Source organism: Triplophysa dalaica, chromosome 9 (genome assembly GCF_015846415.1).
Source record: "Triplophysa dalaica isolate WHDGS20190420 chromosome 9, ASM1584641v1, whole genome shotgun sequence".
NCBI classification, from domain to species: Eukaryota; Metazoa; Chordata; class Actinopteri; order Cypriniformes; family Nemacheilidae; genus Triplophysa; species Triplophysa dalaica.
Genome location: NC_079550.1, coordinates 2,953,403 through 2,965,018, shown reverse-complemented (window position 1 = coordinate 2,965,018; position 11,616 = coordinate 2,953,403). Strand labels below are relative to the sequence as shown.

The 11,616-nt window shown below is 37.0% G+C and overlaps 2 protein-coding genes across 3 annotated transcripts in view; both read left to right on the top strand.

Moving 5' to 3' along the window:
* The first annotated feature begins 931 nt into the window (after window positions 1-931).
* On the top strand, window positions 932-3,593 carry LOC130429078 (uncharacterized). Its single transcript, XM_056757445.1, has 4 exons — window positions 932-1,206; window positions 1,289-1,389; window positions 1,601-1,780; window positions 3,318-3,593. The coding sequence occupies exons 1-4, from the start codon at window positions 1,185-1,187 to the stop codon at window positions 3,321-3,323; spliced, it is 309 nt and encodes a 102-aa protein (XP_056613423.1). The 5' UTR covers window positions 932-1,184; the 3' UTR covers window positions 3,324-3,593.
* A 2,022-nt stretch (window positions 3,594-5,615) lies between these two features.
* igsf11 (immunoglobulin superfamily member 11) overlaps window positions 5,616-11,616 on the top strand; it is a 148,062-nt gene continuing 142,061 nt past the window's right edge. Inside the window, exon 1 of one of the 2 annotated variants that reach the window (XM_056756566.1) lies at window positions 5,616-6,168. In XM_056756566.1, the coding sequence (XP_056612544.1) occupies window positions 5,988-6,168 (181 nt within the window). In that variant the 5' untranslated portion in view covers window positions 5,616-5,987. The remainder of the gene's footprint in view (window positions 6,169-11,616) is intronic. The other variant, XM_056756568.1, reaches the window with a different exon arrangement.

Here is an 11,616-nt window from a genome sequence, read left to right as displayed (position 1 = left end):
GTGTTTATGTAAATTCAACCTTCTCTTAATGAGTAACATTTAATATTAATATATTACTAATAATAATTAGGTAGATGAGCAATACCTGCTGTCAAAGGGGAAACATTACCCCGTTTTATTAAGTATTAGCTTGTAATATAAATTAGGTAAAATTTATCCAATTTAAATTAGTTTGTTATAACTTATAAATTTAGGTGCTTTTTACTCAAAAATTAGGGGTAGAATATACTCTTTTAAAGTGAGTGCGAATTGTTAGCTCAATGTTATTGAGTAGATTTTATAGGTTTTTTTTACAGTGTAGTGACAAAAAGTTAAGTTTTCTGTAATAACAGTGACATTTTTATCTCATCACTTCTCACCTTTTAGATTTGTGCCAAAAGAGAGAACTAGTTCTGCTTTATACAGCCTGTGTTTTAATCAAATATTATTAAAGAGCATTTTAATAAAAACAATGTACTTGAACCCACGAGTGACATGAGACGCCTAAACACGAGCATGTAAAAATGCGATCAATTTTTATAGGCTATTTTGAATTGTATGCCTATTTTTGTTTGTAAAATTGGAGTAATTGCAATCGTTACATTTGCCTCTGTGAATTAACGACTCCTGCCTCTCTTGAGGAAACGGACTGTGTCCCGTTTATTAGATTATTTCCCCGGTAATTCGGGGTGGCGTAGTCACTACTAGTCGAGCCACATTTTGCTACATGATAGCAAAACGTGGCTCGACATTAAAACAGCTAAACCGTATGGCTCCGCGGTCTCTTGGGATGAAGGCAAGGGGCGGGCTTTCGACAATGACGCATCCTTGGAGTTATGAACACAGAGTCGATATACGCTAAGGGCCGTACCCCATTGGTTATATACATAATGAGGATGACGTGCAACGAGTCACTCACTTCACCACACCTCTATATCGCGGTCTATGTCTTGAATATAAACGTGTATTACTGATACATCATCGCTAATACGATGAGATATAGCCTAATATAATCATATAGCCTATAACATGTAATGTGTGACACAAAAATTCTAAATATAGATTTGCGTGTGTCGAACAAACAACGTAATGAATATTCAAGACGCCCATGCTCACCTGGTCAGGTGGAGGGAGGAGAAACTGATTTAAAAACACAAGAAATCCTATGAGGCGAGCGGTCAGGTTTCGATCAGAAATCTTTCGTCATGTCCTTCGATCTGAACGCAGGTAACTTTTTATGACACTCGATCGGTGTTTTAATCCCTTAATTTCACACTAGAAAGATTTCTCTGTGTATATTTCTCTGCAGCTGTTGGAGGCGATGAGGTGAAGAAGAGTGAAGGGAAAGAGGTGCAGGGAATCTTCGGATTTGGAAAAAAAGATAAAGACAAAAGTAAAAGCAAAGATAATGTGAGCTTTTTAAATTATTATAATCCATTGAAACGATTGAATCAGAAACAAAACTATCGACATTGTAATCATATGAGTCGATTTACCGACTGCAGTGTTTTCCTTCTGTTACAGTAACATCAACATGACAATCTTGATATATTACATAAATAATGTATATATTTGAAGTCTTAATTGTGCATCTTTAATGTGTATTGTTTTAAACATTTAGAGTGATTCCAAAGACAAGGACAGAGACAAACAAAAAGACCATAAAGACCAACACAAAGACAAAGAGCACAAAGACAAAGACAAAGACAAGGACAAGGACAAGATGAAGAAGAAGAAGAAGAAGAAGGATAAAGAGCACAAGAAGGGTGGCCACAGTTCATCTTCCTCCTCCAGTGATGAGGTAACGAACACATATGGATGTTATAAGTGTATTCGGGATTAATAAATAGTGTTGCACTTGATATAAGGAATCAAAGTTGCAGTCTCGGTTTATGAGCACAAAACACACCTGTGATCCCAGAGAACCTTCGGCAGATAAGTGTCATAACCAAATGGACACGGGTTGGGCTCAATAAACACCTGATAAAGCTTTCTTGTAAAACCTGCTGATCTTGAGGTGTGGTCCTGAAACGTTTTAGATGTGCTGATGCGTATTCCACCTCCAATGCAACATTTAAATGTTTATAACGTTGTGAGATACTGAGATGCACCGGCAAAAGAGTTTACAAAATAACTGAACTTTATTCAGATAGAGAGGGAGAGGTCTTTATGCAAACACGCTGAATAATGATGCGGAAAGCTTGTCAACGAAACAGTAACCTGTTCTGTCAGTATGCAAACGGTGTCTACTGCTGGACCGATGTCAAGTATTCTCAGTCATGGACCGCTGTGGTCTAACCCCTGGTATTGTGGACAGACTGGTTTATTCTACATATTTTGTTTTTATAATCGCAGTCACGCTCACAACAGCACTCAATAATGCTGCACCTCCATCCAGACTTTGGGTGTCCTCGTCACCCATGATGTGTACCCATGACTCTTAGTCTTAACCCTTGGAAAAGTAAAAAATCAATAGTAATATATTTTGCAGATGCCTCACTTGTTTTTTTTATTATTAAAAACAAAACTAAATGCAGTCTATTGTCCCCCAGGGGGGAATTTGTGTTGGACTCAAGGTGTTTACATTGACCAATCTTTAAAAAGACACAAACGCAACAAAACAAAAAAATTGCAACAGGCATTCATCATTTTACATTTTGATTGAAATGGGTATAAAATACTTCTTACAATGATTATACATACACATTGGGAGTTTGTATCTTCTCCCAGATGGTAACAATTCGTACTCCATATGCAATACATGAAGTGGGTCAGCTAATATTTTATGTGCTTCTCTGAGACCCGACTGTTTATACATTTGAATCAAGGGACAAATAGTCTTCATCACTATTCAAAGTGTCTGCTATAATTGACCAAGTGTATTTTTACCAAGCTTACCAATTTAAGTTTTACATGAATTTTAAACGTGTATGAATGTGCAACGTTACAGAGAGATGACTTTTGAAATAAATTGTAAAGATATCAGTCCAGTAAAGGGATTTTGTTCGTGTTATTTGCCCTTTCAGAATTCAGAGTACGTACTGCTGTGTTTTGTAGTCAACTCGTGTAGGACATTACAGCAAACAGATGCTGTAATGATAAAATCATGTCTGTCAGTAAATGCTCGCTGCTGAGAGAATGACAGAGCTCTCATAAAATCTCACTCTGATACCGTACAGACGCCTTCACGGTTTATTTGATCACTTTAGTAAGGATGCTGTGACTTAAAACACGGTATACAATAAGTTTTCTTTTTAATTGTTGCAAATATCGAGACATTACTATGTGTGTGTTCTATTACTTAAATTTGACAATTTCTCTTCCCTTTTGTGTTATAGGAGTAAAGCAAGACTGAGGAAATTTACACAATACTTGATTCCTGCATTTTAATTTATCTAGTGAAACACCATCTGATCATCTTAAATAAAATCAAACCAGTTGAAAGAAGTCCAAGGCCCCATGGAAGAGACCCAGGATGCAATCCAAAAGACCTTCACAAGGTGGCGCCACTCACATGTGAAAACTTTTCTGTCTCTGAACACTGAAGAAAATGTGGCTGATCTATATTTTGTGTAAATGTGCTTGCTGCTTAAATAAACATGGCTCCTTAAATATTCTGTTTCCATTTAGTCTTTTTATAAACTAATTTTACTGGCTGATAGTTGGTGACCTATTACTTCGGTGAGTTACGGTGTATGGTTTAATATTTAGAAATAAATTTTATTGATTTTTCTTTTTTAATGAGATGCAAAATTTACACTTGCTCATCATTGGTGCCTGTTATAACAAAACATAAACGAAATTCAATGCTTCACATCTTACAATCCAATCAAGTTCCTTTTTTTTAGACATTCTGAATTTGTCATGTTATGGGTTCTGAATGGCAACCTTCAGACAAGTTATTTACATTAAGCCATTTGGCAAAGCTTTTATCAAAAGCGACTTTCAGCGCATTGTGACATACATTTACACATAAGTATCTGCAACTATCTGGGATTGAACCCAGAACCTTGCGTTGTTAATGCAATGCTCTTAACACTGATAAATTATACAATCGAAGCAAACCTCTGTCCCAAATCTAACAAAGTTCACTAAAGTAATTTAGCATAACAGAGTTTTGATTCTTTGCTGAATTTCACTATATAAAGAAAATATTGCATGTCCATAATTTAGGTTAAAGCATAGATGCTAAAGTGTCTTCCCTTGTAAGGGTCAAGTAAAAGATCTCTTGGTGACCGGCTTGGCAGCATCATTTAGGCATTTGGCAGATGCTTTTATCCAAAGCGGCTTACATTGCTTTATCCTATACTTTTTACATAGGTATTTGCAATCCCCCGGGCTCGAACCCACAACCTTGCGTCTACTACACAGGAACGTTTCATTTTAGTGATTTTACCACAGATCTGTCTCTTTTAAGCACAATTTGTATGCTTATTCGTAAATATTTGAGACCAGCATAGATAATTCATCTGAACAGCAGGGCTTCAGCTTCCAACCTGTGTTTTAAACCTGTTGCTGGGCTAAGAAAAAACTGTGCCAAAGATAAGAGAATGGACCCATTGTTGCCCGTAGGCGTAGAAGAGAGAAATCTCTCTCTGTCCGTCAGACGATGACATGTCTTTTTCTCTCATTCCGTTTCAAATGTCCGCAGGATAAATACATGTTGCAGTGTTTTTTTTCCAGCCACACCCCGTCAATCTTCGGCTTGCATATTTTATTAAATAGAGCAGTAGAAATGCTAAAAGTTTAATCGGGAAAAAATAAATTCTGCTTGTTTAGGCATTCTGAGATCAGTGAAGTCTGATCAGAAATCAGAACATCAGCAAAATCACAACCCAGCACATGTGCAGAGTACCCTGAGATTTTTTTATTTGTAAGCTTGATGCTTAACAGGATATATTGATTCTCAGTTCAAACAGGTTTATTGATCAGCTCATTTATTGATCAGTTTTCGTTTTTAAAGGGTTAATTTTTGAGCTGTCAAAATTAGACCCTATTGTTTAATGATTAACCAATTGAACACAATTATGAACTTGCATGGTGCATGCATGTGTGCATGGTAAGGGTAAACGCTACATTATGGGAACCAATTAATGTCTCCACATAATCGTATTACCAAGAAATTAAAGATATTTGGTAAATTGCTTCCTTTTAATGGATACTTGACTAAATTGAGGTGACAAATGTTTCACATGATCTTTAAATGAGTGTTCTAGGCGTACGCTTAAATATTTAATATTATTTGTAAAAATTTAAAGATATGATATGATATTAGCAATATTATTCCAACTTTGAAAGGTACTTTAAAATGTGGAAAAAATAAAGAAATGACTGTATAGTACGTTTACATTTAGGTATTTTGCAGACGCTTTTATCCAAAGCGACTTACATTGCTTTATCCTATACATTTTAAATAGGTATTTGCAATTCTCTGGGATCGAACCCAAAACCTTGTTAACGCAATGGTCTTACCACTGAGCTACAGTAATATGTATACTTAATGTGTTTGTTAGGCCTTTTTTTGTTTTGCAAGTAAAATCCTAACCGCACATGTTATGGAAAGGCTCTATAGATTCACTATTAGACTTCCATAAAGTCTCATTCTCACCCATCCTGCGCGCACCTGGCGTGAAGCGCGGTCACACCGGGGCGCGGCACCGCCGCATTACGTACGTCTGTGCTTGCTTGCCTCTAGTCAAGCAAGAGGGGAGCACAGTTACCTCGCGCTTCGGATGGCGTCAGCGGTCTCCAGGCAACAGGCCAACCGTCAGTCAGTCAGTCAGTCAGTGAGTCAGTGAGGTTCTCAATCACGGCGGCAGCGGTCACGGTCCTCTCTCGGATCCAGCGCACGTTTCTTCGGTTCAGTCTCACAGTCATGTGAACGCAGCGCAGGAAACGGTTGGATGTGTGCTGTAGAACAGAATCGAACCCTCCGGTACACACTGAACCGGACACATTGTCGGCAGATCCGCGCGCGCTCCCGAGTTGTCTGAGGGAATTTTACGCGGATGGTAAAGACGCGTTGTCGCGAATTTAGGTGGACTTTTGACGCTTTGTGCTTTGTGGAGAACTGTGTAGAAATTCTGACTGACTTTGAATTTAACGACACGGCGACTTTCCGACAGAAAATGCTGAAATTTCACAATTCTGATCTACGGATTGCTTGGTTGTTCTTCTTTTGTGTCGACGGTAGGTTTATCACTTATGTGTTTTTTGAACCAAAAGTATATACATTTTAACTTGTGTATGAAAGATAAAAGTTCTGTCCACTGTGTGTGTGTACGTGTGTGTGTGGTATAATATTGCTTTAAATTTGTTCTGGCCAGCTCCTCTTAAAATCTCTTAAAATTACTTGTTAGTGATTTACACATACGCATACCCTGGATTTGATTGTTTGTATATTTTGGCACACAACTGTTGTGTGTATTATCTGAACAACACAAAGCTTTATTTTGTCAAATTGTGTCATGGATAGGAAGCAGATACACAGAGACACGGCTCAGAGACGGACGGCTCAAGTCTGAGAGCTTTAATCCAACGAGATTATGGAGAGCACTGCTCCACGTGACACACACACAAATACAAACACACAATTTCCTTTTGCCAACCACAGTGGAATTCAAGTTATAGCGTATGATAGACGCTATACGATTCCCTACTGGTGTCATGATGTCGTTTCTCTCAAAAGTCTCAGGTTGTGGATTTGTGTAGTGTTTTTCAGTTCATCATGGTTTGTTCAAGTTTGCATAATTGGTTGTTTAAAGCAGTTGGTTCTTGTTCAAATTTGTTGAGAAGAGAAAGTGACCGTCTTTTCTGTGGCAATCCATGAACTTTAAAATTGTCTCCTGTTACACGCGAGGAATATAGAATTAAATTTTCGACTGTTGCAGAGCAGGAGCATTTTTCAGTTTTCCTTGATTGTAAAATTTCCTAAATTGTAGAATTTCAAGTATTTGGAGGTGACAAATTCCCCAACCTTTCCACCCCTATCATTTATTGTTTGTTTGTTTCTCAGTGCAGCACAGTGTCTTTGATGACCTTATTGATTTTGTTTTATTGCCCATCTGATTGTCTTCATTATCGGAAAGGAAATAAAGTCTATTGTCCAAAATGAGTCATTATTGTGTATGCTTAACCAAGAATTCGTAATATCTTGGTGAATTTTGTGTATTTTTCTCTCTCTTTTGCCCCGTCTTGATATTAGATTAGATTCAACATTATTGTCATTACACGTATACAAGTACAGTGTAACTAAATGTAGTTTAGGTCTAACCAGAAGTGCAATTAGCAAGTGCAGGATATACAGTGTTAATAAATACAGAATACAATATTAGGAAAATACTATAAATGGGCTTGTACTATGAAAAAAAAAACTTTACAGAAGGAATGTTCTATGAAAATATGACAGTCGATATGTAATATGAACAATATATACAGAAGGCTATATACTGTGAACATTAATGTACAGGTGGTTATGTTCAGATATGTTTTTTTTTTTAGATATGTCTGATTAATACATGCATGTGTGTGATTCCATTTGCTGGAACATCCCTGTGACGACCCCAAAGAACAAATATGCGCTGTTGTCATATCTAGTGCACAGTCCATTTACAGAGCACTTCAAAGTGCTTACATGCGCTCATAATGTATCACGAGAGCTCAGATGAAGCCCCGGGAGTTTCTGCGTGTCTGATGTTATGGATCTCTTTGTGGGAAAGTCTTTGGATTCCATCTTCCAGAACTGCATTTCCCGCTTAACTGTCACTGTCAGTTTAGAGATGTGTCCCGCACATGGTCGCCGGATCTGCGGTCATTAATTTTGCATCTTCTGCCATTAGGAAATGGCCAGGCATGTATGAAGCCACAGAGAGGCTCCTTGAGGGGCATGTGAGATTAAATGGCCATGCTGGCCTCAAATTCAAATTAAAAAAGAAAAGTAGATTGGGCGAGTTACATTCTCTCACTGATCAAGTCGTTAGTAATAGAAGTAAGATGAAAGATTTGTTGCAGTGTTTTAAAAGAAAGAAAGAGAGAAAGCGAGAGAGAGAGAGAGAGAGAGAGGCTGTTATTTGCCAATGAGTCCTAATAATAATTTCTACTTTTTTGACGTATGATTTGCATTGTATATTTAGTTGATAGGTTTTTCAGAGAAAAAGGCTGTGAATAAATTCGAGCAGCCATGGATGTGTTTTATGGATTGTGATTTATGAAAAAAAATTAGCATGACTGTACAAATTTTATTAGCATACACAAATAATAAAAAAACTCTTGCGTATGAATCCTGGGTAGATCATCGTATGATTAAGTAAAGTTAGTTTGTATTTATTTAAGCTTTTGGCCTCTTATGAAACCGAGGTGTTATGTCCAAACATTACAAAACTAATGTGATGCTTTTAGGCGTTCGGTTTGTGTTTTTCAAAGCAAGGTTCAGGATTATGATGATGCCAATATGTGGCTTTTTCCCTAATTTTCTTTTTTTTCTGCTGAAAAGCGGAGCAGCTGGAATGTGCAGAGGACAGATGGAAGTTTCCACCTCGATTATCTTCATCTAAAAATATCCACTCAAAATTAAACGACCATTGGGTCTACTAGCAAAGTGCCTGAGAGAGAGACATTATAAGATTCAAGCCATCTAGCCATCTGTGGGTTCAGAGATGAGGAATGAATAAATTATTTGAGACTTTTGAGAAAGATGGCGAATCACCTTCAAGATGTCGATAGGGGCCGGAGTTCAGATTCTGTGGTCTCATCTCGCTAGAGTCTTACTGTAAAACACTTCATTCGTGATCGGTCCAAAACAATTTTCAAGCAGAGTGTCCTATCCGAGAGCCACCGTCCTCTGTAGAGTTGAATGTAGATAATTGTATGTAATCCTGAACCATGACCATGGGCCTAAATCTCATTTAATAGTAGGGGGGAACAATAAACATAAAATTTCTCAAGAGCAATTTTTGAAAGGGACACAAATAATACAGTCAAAATTGTACTTACTACGTCACAAAGCGACAATATGAGTTAGGTTCATCATGCAGACTTGCAGTCATATTATAACTGAACTGAAGTGTCACATACTGCAATATAAGTGAACACCTAATAAAGCTTTTTCCATTTACATCTTTTTTTGTCTCTGTTATCAAGACAGGAAACAAGTATAACACACTACCCATGATACTACATGTTAACAATGAGTCACTTTTGAAATTTTATCCTGATAAACTTCAACATCGTCTGAGAAAGTCACCATAAATCTACATTAAAGAGTGGTGGTTATTTACCATGTAGTGCACTAGTAGTGGCCTCGGTCATCGAACTATGTTCATGTTTGTGTACCCAAACAGTCAGAAACAGTGACAGATGCTTAAATTCTGTGTTGTACGAAATGTTTATCTTATCTGCTGCGCACACACTGCACAAAATAGATGCTGAGAAAATAGATGCCTTTTTTTTCGACAAAAGGATTCTGAAATTCACTAAATTGTCACGGGTATGTGCGCGACTGTGTGTGACACAGGACCTAAATGGCAAGGATCGGTGGCTTATTGTGGCCGTTAATGTTAACATCATGCCAGGTCACCACAAATAAAACTATGCATGGGAAGCTTAGTAATGTTTTAATCGCTAACATAGCAGATCCATGGAAAAATACATCGGTAATCAGTCTTTTTTGCCACAGCTAATTTATTAATGAATCAGCATCAACTACATTAAAGAGAATCACTTTATTTAAAGTGAATAAATTAGCCTTCTTACTGTAGTTTAACAGCCCCTGACAAACTGACCCGCATACCTGAATAATGTGTAGCCAGGTGAGATGAATGGGGAGAGCAGGCAGTTGGCCAAACCACTGTGAGGCAGGGGAGGGGGAACTCAACTGTTTCTAAACTTAAAACACATTTTTATTGTTTGTTTATTTTTTCTAATTACACAATTAGCTTAGTTATACATAAATATCTTTATCACAATAGACTGTGTGAGTTTTAATGACTTGGGGGGACAACCCCTAGGATAGGGGGGACATGTCCCCTCCGTCACCCCCGGGATTTACGCCCATGACTAACTACATGTGTTTGATCAGGTTTAGAGCAAAAACAACTTTAAACATCTCTAGATAGAGTGAACTTAGTTTAAAATCATTGTCTGTACGGTTGAGTTTAGCTCACTTTAAAAAACAATAAAACTTTAAATGAACTCGCTTTAGAGAAAATTATGCACTATGATATAGTTTACACTCTCCCTCTCTCTCTCTCTTGAAACACATCTCCATTGAATAGGGTTTTCTGAAGTTTGAAAGATCAAAGATCAGCTCTCTTTTGTCTTTTGTTCAAAAATGTAGATGTTCATGGATTCCAGAGGAAGAATTCTCTCTCTCTCTCTCTCTCTCTCCCTCTCTCTCTCTCTGAGAGGGTCAGTCTTTCATGACTAACGTTGTCACTAGTCAGTCCGGTTGAAAACATGTTCATCGGTTTGTCCTTTGCATTTCTATGTTAGCAAGACATTGTATTACGATCTTTAATAATCAACAAACTCAAAAGAGCCACACGTTAGATTGGAAAGAGAGAAGCAAGATTTGATCGCAAGGACAATCTGACATCTGTCATTTTATGGAAGTCTAATACATTTTACACTGCCGTAATTCCTAAGGATTACACATGCATGAAGAGTCACGCTTTATTTAGAAATTCAGAACAATGACAATGTGAAATATCTATTTGGAGGAGACAAGCTGTTGTGATTGTTGTGGCTGTATTTAACTACATTTTATATTTGGATGTGAAGATATTCTAGTTTAAAAAAAAAAAAAACGCAAAGATGTTGAAGCTGTTGTTGGTGGGTGTGATTGAAGAGGCTGATATAGATCAATCGGCCAGAAGTGAGTTTTTAATAATACTGTCTTGTGCTAAATTTCTTATATCTCATTACAGTTTTCTAATTTATAACAAAGACAGCCCACTGTCACAATACTTCATCTGCAGTGTTCAGGAAGAATCTGAAATGTGACTAGCAACACCTTCAGTATTGTTTTAGTATGCAAGCAAAGTGGCACCCTGCGTAGAACACATAATCCCACAATGCAATGCGCTCCATTTTTACTTACGTTGTAGTTGACCAGAATTTATATCGCACATCATTTTCTATTTGTGCTATTTTAATATGCCGGAGGAGAGTTTTGGTTCCTTGCCACTGGCTTACTCACTGGGAGACTACTGATTTAATTTAATCCATAAATATTAACAATTTGCGTTTAACAACACACATGCAGGTTAACATATTTTTACAAATGTATTCTATCCGCGCCTTTTTTATTTAAATAAATGAATTAAATGATGAAAATTCAAATCAGATTAACAATTTCATTAAACATAACTGAATTTTTACGAAGGATTTTAATATTGCTAACGCAATATTTCTGACACAATTCAAATAAAAATGTAAAGTTAGATTTTTATCTTCTCATTTATTTCATTTTCGTTTTCATTTTCAAAGTCATGCAAAACTCACGTAATCAATTCAATTCAAGTTTATTTATATAGCGCTTTTCATAATGTGCATTGTTCGAAAGCAGCTTTACAGGAAAAACAGAAAAGGTTAAACACAGCACAGTGTGTTGTGTTTATAGAACGAGCAAGATCATTCTAA

Coding starts and splice junctions, on each gene's coding strand:
- LOC130429078 (XM_056757445.1), top strand. CDS start 1,185: ATGTCCTTCGATCTGAACGCAG. Junction 1,207..1,288: donor GTCCTTCGATCTGAACGCAG/GTAACTTTTTAT, acceptor ATTTCTCTGCAG/CTGTTGGAGGCGATGAGGTG. Junction 1,390..1,600: donor AAAGTAAAAGCAAAGATAAT/GTGAGCTTTTTA, acceptor TTAAACATTTAG/AGTGATTCCAAAGACAAGGA.